We start from the raw sequence: 13,863 nt of genomic DNA, 5'->3' as shown, positions 1-13,863 counted from the left end.
TTCTACCTTTGAGCCAGTTCTGTATCCAAATGGCTAGTTCTCCCTTTATTCCATGAGATCTAACCTTGCTAAACAGTCTCCCATGGGGAACCTTGTCGAACGCCTTACTGAAGTCCATATAGATCATATCTACTGCTCTGCCCTCATCAATCCTCTTTGTTACTTCTTCAAAAAACTCAATCAAGTTTGTGAGACATGATTTCCCACGCACAAAGCCATGTTGACTATCCCTAATCAGTCCGTGCCTTTCCAAACACATGTACATCCTGTCCCTCAGGATTCCCTCCAACAACTTAGCCACCACCGAGGTCAGGCTCACTGGTCTATAGTTCCCTGGCTTGTCTTTACTGCCCTTCTTAAACAGCGGTACCACATTTGCTAACCTCCAGTCTTCTGGCACCTCATCTGTGACTATCGATGATACAAATATCTCAGCAAGAGGCCCAACAATCACTTCTCTAGCTTCCCACAGACTTCTCGGGTACACCTGATCAGGTACTGGGGATTTATCCATCTTTTCATCTTTTATCCATGTTACAAGACATCCAGCACTTCCTCCTCTGTAATCTGGACATTTTGCAAGCTGTCACCATCTATTTCCCTACAGTCTATATCTTGCATATCCTTTTCCACAGTAAATACAGATGGAAAATATTCATTTAGTATCTCCCCCATTTTCTGTGGCTCCACACAAAGGCCACCTTGCTGATCTTTGAGGGGCCCTAATCTCTCCCTAGTTACCCTTTTGTCCTCAATATATTTGTAAAAACCTTTTGGATTCTCCTTAATTCTATGTGCCCTCCTGATTTCCCTCTGAAGTATACTCCTATTTCCTTTATACTCTAAGGATTCACTCGATCTATCCTGCCTATACCTTACATATGCTTCCTTCTTTTTCTTAACCAAACCCTCAATTTCTTTAGTCATCCAGTATTCCTTATACCTACCAGCCTTTCCTTACACCCTGACAGGAATATACTTTCTCTGGATTCTTGTTATCTCATTTCTGACAGCTTCCCATTTTCGAGCCATCCCTTTACCTGCGAACATCTGCCTCCAATCAGCTTTCGAAAGTTTAGATTACTTACAGTATGGAAACAGGCCCTTCGGCCCAACAAGTCCACACCGACCTGCTGAAGCGCAACCCACCCAGTCCCTACATTTACCCCTTCACCTAACACTACAGGCAATTTAGCATGGCCAATTCACCTGACCTGCACATCTTTGGACTGTGGGAGGAAACCAGAGCACCCGGAGGAAACCCACGCAGACACAGGGAGAATGTGCAAACTCCACACAGTCTATCGCCCGAGGCAGGAATTGAACCCGGGTCTCTGGCACTGTGAGGCAGCAGTGCTAACCACTGTGCCACCGTGCTGCCCAATACCTTTCTTATTTCTCAGCTCCACCTAAATAACTTCCCTGGGTGTATTTCCAGGAATATCCTCCCTCAGCACAGCTGTAATGCTATCCCTTATCAAAAATGCCACTTCGCCATCTCTCTTGCCTCCCTTTCTATCCTTCCTGTAGCGTTTGTATCCTGGAACATTAAGCTGCCAGTCCTGCCCATCCCTGAGCCATGGGTAAATGTGCTGATCTTAAATCTTTAAGAAATGAGATTTTTAAATATCAAATTCTCTTTCAATATCCTAAGTTGGATTTAAGTGTAAAATAAACATGCTTCAACTTTCACAGATGTTAAGTTAAATTCCTAAGAAATGCACATTTAGCACAATAAGCAGACAATCCAAATCATGACATCAGCTGTTTGACAGACAGCCCTCTTACCCAAAGTGAGGTTTCAGGGCAAAAACACTGCTTTATTCTGGGAAAGGCATTACGTCACAGCCCATCCAAAAGAGGAAATGTTGAAATGTGTTGTGTACTAACAAACTATCAACTACATCAGAAAACGTCTCAAACCTACAAGGTGTTTCTTCAACTTGAAATAAACTTGACTAAATTTCTCATTTTTCAGGTCACTCAAAATATTACCAAAAAAAAACAAAACATGGTAACAAGTTATTCACCCCACCATAGGTTCTAAATTTTAAAAAATTCACAGCACACAAACCATTCAACACAACTGTCTGTGGTCCCTCAACCAAGACTTTTTCTGTAAGTGAAAGGAAGGACACGTCTCTTATTTTCGCGACATAATAAAACGATATCCTGCAATGACACCCATCCGCCCTAACACATTTCTAAACCAAAAACACACAAACCCAGGTATATCCGCATAAACAGATGAATATCACTTTAGCAAAAACACAACGCTCGAGCATCACCTTACATTTTAACAACAAAACATTACACTTGCTGTCTACAATGCTGGTTTATCCCAATATTTGCACAAACGAAAAGGTTATTCTACAAGCACAATCGGTGCATTCAAAACGGAGTGATCATTTAGAAAACAGTATTAGTTGAAATTGAAACGAGGTGATAATTTAGTAATCAGCAGAATGGAAAGATCAATTTAAAGGGGGGGGGTTGACACCTGAAAGAGTTAAAAAAAAACCAAAATTACATTGTGTTAAAAAGCAAGGTGAAGGAGTAATTTTAGAGAAAAGCTGTCGGTAACTTCCGCCTGTGATCATCAAGTTAAGCATTTGCAGGAATACGATTAGTATGATTTATGTGGGAATGTGCAATAGATTCATTCTGAAAAGGATTGAAAATGTGTAGGCAGTTGGTGACAAGTGTGTGATGGGTCGGGTGGGTGTTTATTTTGGTGCTGGGTCTGCTGTCCTCCACCTACCTGTCCGAAGACTTGCAGCTGCTCCTTTCCGTCGATGCTCCTGCGCCACCGGTGCCGGTGGTTCAGCGCCCTCAGGTTGCTCCGGCCGTCGCCGTGATCCGGCAGCACCGTGCCCGCACCTCCATGCTTGGAGCCGGCCGCCACCGTGAAGAAGCCGCGCTCCTGAGGGTCGCCGGCCCCGGCGCCCCCGCCGAGGTGCAGCGTCTGCGAGGTGAAGAAGGGCCGCCGGGCCGCGCCGAGGGCCAGCAGCAGCTGCAGGAGGCTCCAAACACACTGCACTCTAACACCTCCCGCCGCCATCTTAACGCCGCTGGTGATCACTGCTGGATTGTTTTTTCTCTCTCTCTCTCTCTCTCTGACGGAGGATTTACTTCTCTCTCTCTCTCTCTCTCTCTCTCTCTGGCCGCCCCCGCCCCTTTAATTACCCGACGCTGGCCATTTTTGGGGAAGAGAGGCGGGGACTCTTGGTTGAGGCGGAACGGAGGGCGGACTGAAAGAACAGAAATTGCCGGAGAGGCTCGGCGGGTTTGGCGGGATCTGTGGGACAGAGAGAGAGAAAGAAAGAAAGAAAATAGAACCAGAGTTAATGTTTGAAGTTTGGTAATAGCCTTACTTCGGAATTCAACAGCAGGGTGTGAAGGCAGTCAGTCAAAAAAACAGCGAGGCGAGCTGGAGGACCAACATCTCATCTTTCTAATTTTCAGGACTCTAATATCATTTTAGAGCAAGAACACCTCATAGAAGAATATAGAACAGTACAGGCCCTCGATGTTGTGCCGACTTTTTATCCTACTAAAATCAAATTAACCTACATACCCTTCAACTATCATCCATGTGCCTATCTAGGAGTTGCTTAAATGTCCCTGATGTATCTGACTTGCCCTATTACAAACATCCTCAATGCATGCAGGACCCTGCCCCCAACTTGGCTCCTCAGAACACATTTCTCTGTTATGCTAATTCCAGCATGCAGACCACTTGTCAGCTGTGTCAAACCGGTTCTGAAGCAGGTGAAAAACTGGCCACCTCCTCCTAGGTGGTGCGCCCTGGCGATGTGTTTTTTCCACCAGGTGCGTAGCCTTAATTATGACACGCAACTCCTGTTCGTCGACCGTGACGGTTTGGAGGTCACCCTCAAGACGCTGCCTGTCTTTTACCAGGACCTGATCACTGTTTGGAACATGGTCGAATCGCGCTGCGCCTACCCTCCGGCTGGAGTAGCGGCTGTCGTCAGGAAGCCGTTGCTCAGGAATCCGCACCTCCATACTCGCAGTTTCGAGTGGCTGTCAGAGGGGAGGGCCATGGCGGCGAGGGTGACCAAGGTCAGGGACGTGCTGGGCGCCGGGGGCCTGGGCTGGACGCTGCCACAGGACATAGCGAGCAGGGCAGCGGTAGACATCTGGTATGTGGCCACCGCCATCCGACGCCTTAAAACGGCAGTGCTCGGACCCGACTTAGTGCACCTGTTGGAGGATGCTCAGGTGTGCGGTGGGATCCCGTCCGCGCTCACCCCAGCCCGGACGGAATTTCACATTGGCCCCAAGGTCCCGTACTTCCCGCGGGAGCCTGTGCCCCACAACCTGAGCCGCCTTCAAGGATATAAAAAGGAAGGCCCTATACAGACTGCTGCTGCACACCATCCACCTCTTCTCCCTCATCCACTGTCCGGACACGCCTTGGCGTGCCCATTTGCCACCGGGCGGTGGAGATCCCCAGTGGAGGGCTCTCTACGCGGGAGTCCTCCCCCTTTCTCTCGGGGATCTGGGGTGGAGGGTGCTGCACGCAGCAGTCCCCTGCAACCGCAGATTGCAGTGGTTCATGGACTCCCAGCCCAACTGCTTGTTCTGTGGAGTCAGTGGACCATGTATATATTGGGTGTGGGCGTTTGCACTCCCTTTTTGATTTTCTTAAAAACCTTCTCCTCTGCTTTTGGCTGCACTTCAGTCCCACGCTCCTGATCTTCGGGCACCCGGTACGGAGGAGGGAGGGCAGGTCCGAAGACCTCCTCGTGGGTCTACTCCTGGGCCTGGCCAAACTGGCCATCAACAGGTCCAGGCAGCGGGCCGTGGAGGGGGTCGTTAGGGCCAACTGCCTGCCCCTCTTCCGGGGTTACGTTAGAGCCCGGGTGTCCTTGGAGAAGGAGCACGCGGTGTCCACCAACACCCTGCAGTCGTTCATGGAGAGGTGGGCGCCGCAGGGAGTGGAGTGTATTATTTCCCCGTCCAACTCTATTTTGATTTAATCCCTACCCTCCCCTTCACCTTTTTGATCACACAGCGTTGCCCTTTGGTTTGAAGGGCAGTGCTTGTCACTAGCCACTCGGGCGTTTTCCTATCTTCCTTAAAAAAAAAGACCATCACTTCTTGCCCTAACCAGAAGCCGTGGAAGTGTGCACTGTTGACAATCCGTGATTCTACCTTCAGAGCAGCTGATAAGGCGGCCCTAACAACAGCGAGGGCCAATCTGTCCCAGGCCATCAAAGAGGCATAGCACGCATACACACATAGAATACACAGTCTTTTTCAGGAAAATGGTGATATGTGGAGCATGTGGAAGGGTGTTCCGGCTATCACCAACCACAGAACGGCAGCGCCTGCTTGTGCTGATGATGTCTCCCTCCCAGCTGAGTTGAACAATTTCTGTGCATGATTTGAAACATGGAATGACATGCATTGAGGAAGACCATCTCCCTCCCAATGACCAGGTGTTGTCTTACCATTGCTGATGTGAGGAAACACTATGCAGAGTCAACCCATATAAGGCTGATGGACCAGATAACATTCCTGGCAGAGTGTACAGAGGATGCTCAGACGTGCTGGTGGATGTTTTCACGGACATCTTTAACATCTCCCTGAGCTGTGCCATAGTTCCAGTGTTTCAAGACTGCTGCTGTCATCCCCGTGCCGAAGAGGTTTTCATTGTCCTGCCTCAACAACTATTGCCCTGTTGCGTTAACACCCTTCATCATGAAGTGTTTCGAGAGGCTCATGATTAGGCATATTAAGACCCTGCTGCTCCCCCCCTCCGCTGGACACCCTGCAGTTTGCGTATTGTCCCAACCACTCAACAGATGATGCCATCTCCACCACCCTCCATCTGGCCCTCACCCACCTGGACAAGAAAGATATCTACATCAGATTACTGTTCATAGACCTCAGTTCTGCATTTGATACTATCATTCCTCAGCACCTGATTGATTAGATTACTTACAGTGTGGAAACAGGCCCTTTGGCTCAACAAGTCCACACCAACCCTCTGAAGAGCAACCCACACAGACCCATTCCCCTACATTTACCCCTTCACCTAACATTATGGGCAATTTAGCATGGCCAATTCACCTAATCTTTTAACTGTGGGAGGAAACCAGAGCATCCGAAGGGGACTCACGCAGACACAGGGAGAATGTGCAAACTCTACACAGACAGTTACCCGAGGCAGGAATTGAACCCGGGTCTCTGGTGCTGTGAGGCAGCAGTGATAACCACTGTGCCACCCCAAAAGCCTACTGCACCTGGTATTCCCAGGTGGTCTCCCATCCAAGTACTAACCAGGCCTGAGTCTACTTAGCTTTCAAGATCAGGCATTTTCAGACTAGTATGGCCATAGGCAAATGGAAAGCTGAGTCTGCTGGACTTTAATACCTCCCTCTGTAACTGGATCCTGGACTTCTTGACTGGCAGTCCTCAGTCAGTCAATCTGGATTGGGAACAGCATTTTCAACACCATCACACTGAGCATGGGGCCCCCCAGGGCTGTGTGATCAGTACACTGCTGTCCACCCTGCTGACACGACTGTGCAATGATGCACAGCTCGAATTATATCATTACGTTGATGACACAACGGTAGTGGGTCTCATTAGTAGGAACAAGTCAGCATACAGAGAAGAGGTACAGTGGCTAACGGACTGGTGCGGAGCCAACAACCTGTCTCTGAACGTGGACAAAATGAAAGAGTTGGTTGTTGACTTCAGGAAGACATGGAGCAATCACTCTCCGTTGGACGTCAATGGCTTTCCCCATGGAGATTGTGAAGAGCACTAAATTTCTTGGTGTCGTCCTGGCGGATTATCTTACCTGGTCCCTCAACACCAGCTCCGTAGCCAAGAAAGCCCAGCAGCGTCTCTACTTTCTGTGTAGATTGAGGAAAGCTCATCTTCCACCCCCATTCTCACCACATTTTAGAGGGTTAATTGAGTGTATCCTAAGCAGCTGCATCACTGCCTTGTTTGGGAATTGCACTCTCTCAGATTGTAAGATCCTACGATAGTGAGGACAGCTGAGAAAATCATCAGGGTCTCTCCTCACCACACACTGCATCCACAAGGCTAACAGCATTGTGGATGACCCACACATCCTTCATTCAAATTCCTCTCCCTCCTACCATCTGGCAGAAGATACCAAAATATTTGATCTTTCACAGCCAGACTGCAATAGTTTCTTCCCCCAAGCCATGAGGCTCAACACTGCAGAAGGGCTTATGAAAATCTGGAGCTCCCCAATATAAACATGGAGCAGGCTTTCCTGAAGAAGGGCTTATGCCAAAAACGTCAATTCTCCTGTTCCTTGGATGCTGCCTGACCTGCTGCGCTTTTCCAGCAACACATTTTCAGCTCCTCAACACTGTATGATCACACACTACTGCATTGCAATTTTCAGACAACTTTTTGAATTGCTGCTAAAATAATGTTTTATTAATGATCATTCATTGTTACAATGTAATTTGTCCACCACTGTGCCTTTTGTCTTGTCTCATCAGGAATTACTGTGCTGTCTTGCACTTTATGCTGCCCTATGTATGACTGTACTCTTATGTATTCTGTGTGTTCATATAACACCTAGGTCCTGGAGGAACACTCTTGTTTTTATTGTACCAGCTGTGTGCGGTAGAAACAAATAAAGCTACTGTACTTTACTCAACTCTGACTTTACTACCACTGCTGGCAATGCATTCCATGCACCCATCATTCTCTGTGTAAAGAACCTACCTCTGACATCTCCCCCTAAACCTTCCTCCAATCACCTTAAATTATGCCCCCTTGGAATTTCCATTTCTGCCCTGGGGAAACGTCTCTGACTATTCACTCTATCTATGCCTCTCATTATCTTTACATCCCTATCTAGTCACCACTCATCCTTCTTCACTCCAAAGAGAAAAGCCCTAGCTCCCTCAAACTTTCTTCATTAGACATGACCTCCAGTCCAGGCAGCATCCTGGTAAAGTTCCTCTGCACCCTGTACAATTACCCATGAGTTGAAGATGATCAATGTTAGGTTTAGGGAATACGTTGCAGAGCTATATCGGTCAGAGGGGGCAAACACGGTACAATGGGAATGCAGTCCTTTTTTGAAAATCTAGAGCTCCCCAATATAAACACGGAGCAGGATTCCCTATTGAATGTGCCTATAACGGGACAGGAAGTGCAGGAAGCAATAAACTTCCACATCCTTCCTATAATGAGGTGACCAGAACTGAACACAATATTTCAAGTATAGTCTAACCAGGGTTCTATAGAGCTGCAGCATAACCTCATGGCTCTTAAACTCAATCCCCCTGCTAATTAAAGCCAACACATCATACTGCATCTTAACAATCATATCAACTTGGGTGGCAACTTTGAGGGATCTATGGACATGGACCCCAAGATCCCTCTGTTCTATCACACTGCCAAGAATCCTGCCTTTAACCCTGTATTCTGTATTAAAATTCGACCTTCCAAAGTGAATCACTTCATACTTTTCCAGGTTGAACTCCATTTGCCAATTATCAACCCAGTTCTGCATCCTGTCAATGTCCCGTTGCAACCTACAACAGCCCTTCACACTATCTACCACTCCACCAACCTTCGTGTCATCGGCAAACTTACTAAGCCACCCTTCCACTTCCTCATCCAAGTCATTTATAAAACTTCCTGCCATGTTTATTACCCACACCACCTCCTGCCATAATATGGATTGTTTTCAGCACAGCCAAGGCATTTTCACCCACTCATGGCCCTCATCATCACCTATCATACTTCTTGCAGAAACTCAGCAGGTCTGGAAGCATTTGTGGGGAGGGAAAAACAGAGTTAACATTTTTAGTCCAGTGACTCTTTAGGAACAAAAACAAATTGCTGGAGAAACTCAGCAGGTCTGTTAACACCTATGGAGAGAAAAGCAGAATTAATATTTGAATTCAGTGACCCTTCTTCAGAATTCAACGTTAACTGTTTCTCTCCTCACAGATGTGGCCAGACCTGCTGAGTTGCTCCAGCAATTTATTTTTACATAAAACATAGAACAGTACAGCACAGAACAGGCCCCTCAGCCCACGATGTTGTGTCGACCATTGATCCTCATGTAAGGTAAACCTAATGTACAAACCCTCAAATTTCTGTGACCATATGCATGTCGAGCAGTCTCTTAAATATCCCCAATGACCTCGCTTCCACAACTGCTGCTGGCAACGCATTCCATGGTCTCACAACTCTGTGTAAAGAATCCCCTCTATACTTTCCGCCAAACAGCTTAAAACTATGACCCCTCGTGTTAACAATTTCTGCCCTGGGAAAAAGTCTCTGGCTATCAACTCTATCTATGCATCTCATTATCTTGTACACCTCAATTAGGTCCCCTCTCTTCCTTCTTTTTCCAATGAAAAAAGTCAGAGCTCAGTCAACCTCTCTTCATAAAATAAGCCCTCCATTCCAGGCAGCATCCTGGTAAACCTCCTCTGAACCCTCTCCAAAGCATCCACATCTTTCCTATAATAGGGTGACCAGAACTGGACACATTATTCCAAGTGTAGTCTAACCAAAGTTTTATAGAGCTGCAACAAGATTTCACGGCTCTTTTGATCCAGATATCCAGTATCTGCAGCTTTTTGGGTTATTTCAGTCTTCTCTACTTACCCAGCTTACTTTCTCAATTACCTTGTCTTGTTAACTGCTAGACCATGAGCCTGGTGACCAGGCATGAGGCCCCTTAATTTGCTGCTGGAACGAAAGTCCCCACTCTTCAGTGCCATTTTGCCTCCACCAACACCCTCGCAGGACCTTGCCAATGCAGACACCAACCGTGCCCCCAGGCACTGCACCAGTCCAAACTCGATTCCACTGTCACAGCCATGAGTTTGCTTTGGGCCTACCTTGCCAATGATGCTGGGTCTCATAGTGGGCCCAAACTTGCCTCTGCTGCAGCAGTCATGAGTCAGTGCTAGGGCTACCTCATCAACAGAGAAGGCTCCAGGAACCCAAACCCGCCTCTGACGCTGACGTGACATGTCCATACTGCACCTACTCAAGTCTGCGCTGAGCCCACTAGCCACCATCATCTTGCCTGAGCTCTTCAACAAGAGGTAAGTGAAACATAAGAGAATAAAAATGAGAAAAGACAGAAAAAGAAACAGAAAGCAGACAGAACAGAAAAGCCCTTGGCTTAGAAGCCCTACTCCACAACCATCCAGCAAGAAGTACTATTCTATATTCCTATGCACTTGCGATGCCAAGGCATACAAGGTCAATTGCTAATAAATGGAATTAGAATAGTTAGGAGGCTGATTTTGATGAAGGGTAAATGCAATGGGCTGAGAGACCTTTTACCATTACACACAAAAGCATAAATGCTCGGGAAACTCAGCAGGTCTGGTAACATCTGTGGAGTGGAAGTAGAGTGAACATTTAGTGTCCAGTGACCCTTCTTCAGAACAGCCTTTTTCTGTAGATATCAACCAATTGTCTCTACATAACCCAACTGGCCCTCACACGACCCCTCCCTCCTACATGAAACTGTCTCCCCTAATCAAACCTTCCCCACACCCACCCTCCATCCATATCAAACCTTCCCCACACCCAAACTCCCTCCATATCAAACCCTCTCTTCACTCCCTTCCCCGAATCAAACCTCCCCCTCACACCCACTCTCACCAATTCCTAATTCCATGTCAAACTCTCTCTCCCCCAATTAAACCTGCCCCTACAACCCCTCCCTCTCCCATTATGCTCACTCTTCCCCCCAATTACACCTTCCCTATACACTCCCTCCTTCCATATCAAACTCTCCCTCCCAATTAAACCTGCTCCTACGCCCCCTCCCCCGTCATTGCCACACCCAATCCCCATCAGCCCCTCCTCCAATCAAACCGCTGTAATTTGGTTAGAAGGCTCTCAAAAGTGGTATGGGCGAGACCCCAAGCCGACGGCCAATCCCCGTGTGGATTAAGCTGTCAATCTCCCGGCCTGCTGTCAGTGCAGGCGGCAGCCGTAACGTTCACAGGCGTCTCGAGCCCAGCCGCGGGAAGGGCGACGCTTGCGGTTCAGCCAATCCGCTTGGAGAGTGCGGGGTAAGGGCGGGCTACCAACTGTCAATCCACCGACGGTTCCTCGGTGTGTAGTGGGATGGGCACGTGGAGGGGAAGGGGTGATGTTAATGTCCCCGCTTCCCTCCCTCGATTACAGCATCGTGTGAGAGAGCAACACTTGTTGTATGCCTCTGCATCTCTCAAATTTGCAACTCCTTACTTCACCAATTGACTCACTTACTGCTTTCCCCGGAATCAAATGGAACTCACCGCAGGAATCAGCCCCTCGAACCCATTCCAGAACATAAGAGCTGAACTGAACTTTGAGTCAACTCCATTTCCTCAAACTGCTTTAGGCGAGAAAAAAAATCTTTTTTTATTATATAATATTATTAATCGATCTGTTCGGACATGTCATGGTACACCTCTGTGGCAGGTGGGTCTTGGACCCGAATGTTCAAAAGATTATAATATCAATTTTTAAAATTAACGATTATCATTAAACAGAGTTCCATTCTTATTATCCTTTATGGCAAAAAGACTTTCCTCATTTCACTCCTGAAAGGTAAATGTGAGGTGCTGCATTTTGGAAAGGCAAATCAGCGCAGGACTGAGACACTTAATGGTAAGGTCCTGGGGAGGGTTGCTGAACAAAGGGACTTTGGAGTGAAGGTTGACAGTTCCTTGAAAGTGGAATCACAGATAGATAGGGTAGTGAAGAAGGTAATCGGTAAGTTTACTTTTATTGCCCACTGCAATGATAAAGGAGTTGAGAGATGTACAGGGCATTGGCTATGCCACCTCAATTCTGGTCTCACTGCTATAAGAAGGATGTTGTGAAACTTGAAAGGATTCAGAAAAGACTTCTAAGCATGTTGCCAGGCTTGGACAGTTTGAGCTATAAGGAGGGGCTGAGTAGACTGGGACTATTTTCCCTGGAGCGTCTGAGGCTGAGTGTTGACCTTATGGAGGTTTATAAAATCATAAGGGCCATAGATAGGTAACTAAGCAAAGTCTTTTTGCCAAGGTGGGGAGTCTAAAACTAGAAAGCATAGGTTTAAGGTGAGAGGGGAAAGATTTAAAAGGGATCTAAGTGGCCAGTTTTTCAGAGGGTGGTCTGTGTATGGAATGAACTGCCAGAGGAAGTGGTGGAGTCTGGTACAATTGCAACATTGAAAAAGCATCTGGATGGATAGATGAATAGGAAGGGGTTAGACAGATATGGGCCAAATACTGACAAGTGGGACTAGATTTATTTAGGATATCTGGTTGGCATGGACAAGTTATACCAAATGGTCTATTTCTGTGCTGTATATCTCTATGATTTTAAATAGGCTGAATTCCATCACTGCTGGAGGAATTATTTTTTAATGATAAAATCCTAATTGAGTCCAAATATTCACAGTTTCCACACAAGTTGAACACAGTAAATAGGGAGTTAAGATAAATCAAGAGATAGTGAGGACTGCAAATGCTGGAGAGTCAAGAGTCGATAAAGTGTGGCGCTGGAAAAAGCACAAAAGGTCAGGCAGCATCTGAGGAAAAGGAGAGTCAATGTTTTGGGTACGGCTCTTTATTGAGTCTTGATGAAGAGTCCTGCCTGAAATGTCGACTCTCCTGCTCCTTGGATGCTGCCTGACCTGCTGTGCTTTTTCCAGCACCATACTTTATCAAGTTAAGATAAATCAACCAATCTGCTTGTATGTGACATAAAATTGAAGTGCTTTCTGCCTGATCTGGTGGATGTTAACGATCACACAGATTTGCCATAAATCTTGCCTCAGAACTACCTTCAAAACTAGGTTGTTTTGCCACTTGGTTTGGGGCGTGTGGGTTTCTGAAGTGACTTGCATGTCCTTGTTCATGATTTATTAAAAACTACTGTGCAGGTACAGTAAGCAGTCAGGAAGACAAATGGTTGTTGGCCTTCATCACAATGACATTTGGGTACAATGCAGGTAGAGATATCTTGCTGCCATTATACAGCTATAATGAAATCTCACCCAGAGTATTCTGTACAATTTTGGTCCCCTCATCTAGGGAGATTTTTAACCTAGTGTTGTGTAATTTTTAGCTTGGTCCACCCCAGTCCAACATCGGGCACCTCTGCAGTCTCCTCAATCTCTCCTCATAAGACAGTCTTGCCATCCCAGGGATTAATCTGCCGAACATTTGTTCACTTCTTCAGTGGCAAGTATATCTCTCGCCCTATTTGAGGTGGAGGTGCCAGTGTGCCATTTGAATTGCATTGAATGATCTACTATCACTTGCATTTTGCAGTGAAATGCAAAATTCAACTGTCGCTAAAAGAGGAGCACTGCTGGTGTATAATTCCATTTCCCAGTATTTCTCCCTCTGCCATCATATCCCTATCTGACAAAAATCTTCAGTATTTACTGTGGAAAAGGACATGGAAGATATAGAATGCAGGGAAATAGACGGTGCCATCTTGGAAAAAATGTCCATATTACAGAGGAGGAAGTGATGGAAGTCTTGAAATGCATAAAGATGGATAAATCCCCAGGACCTGATCAGGTGTACCCTAGAGCTCTGTGGGAGGCTAGGGAAGTGATGTAAAAGTTGAAGTTCTAAATTGGAGAAAGGCCAATTTTGACGGTATTAGGCAAGAACTTTCGAAAGCTGATTGGAGGCAGATATTCGCAGGTAAAGGGACGGCTGGAAAATGGAAGCCTTCAGAAATGAGATAAAAAGAATCCAGAGAAAGTTTATTCCTGTCAGGGTGAAAGGAAAGGCTGGCAGGTATACGGAATGCTGGATGACTAAAGAAATTGAGGATTTGGTTAAGGAAAAGAAGGAAGCATAT

The 13,863-nt window shown here is 46.6% G+C and overlaps 1 protein-coding gene and 1 pseudogene across 2 annotated transcripts in view; both read right to left on the bottom strand.

Moving 5' to 3' along the window:
• The window catches only part of sorl1 (sortilin-related receptor, L(DLR class) A repeats containing), a 195,923-nt gene extending 192,862 nt beyond the window's left edge, over window positions 1-3,061 (bottom strand). For both annotated transcript variants that reach the window (XM_072593453.1, XM_072593454.1), the window contains exon 1: window positions 2,762-3,061. In XM_072593453.1, the coding sequence (XP_072449554.1) occupies window positions 2,762-3,061 (300 nt within the window). The remainder of the gene's footprint in view (window positions 1-2,761) is intronic.
• Window positions 3,062-6,260: 3,199 nt separating this feature from the next.
• On the bottom strand, window positions 6,261-6,369 carry LOC140494284 (5S ribosomal RNA; annotated as a pseudogene).
• Window positions 6,370-13,863: the final 7,494 nt, after the last annotated feature.

The sequence above is a fragment of the Chiloscyllium punctatum genome, chromosome 23 (assembly GCF_047496795.1).
Source record: "Chiloscyllium punctatum isolate Juve2018m chromosome 23, sChiPun1.3, whole genome shotgun sequence".
Classification (NCBI taxonomy): Eukaryota; Metazoa; Chordata; class Chondrichthyes; order Orectolobiformes; family Hemiscylliidae; genus Chiloscyllium; species Chiloscyllium punctatum.
Note: the sequence above shows the minus strand (reverse complement) of the source record. Positions and strands in the feature narration are given on the sequence as shown.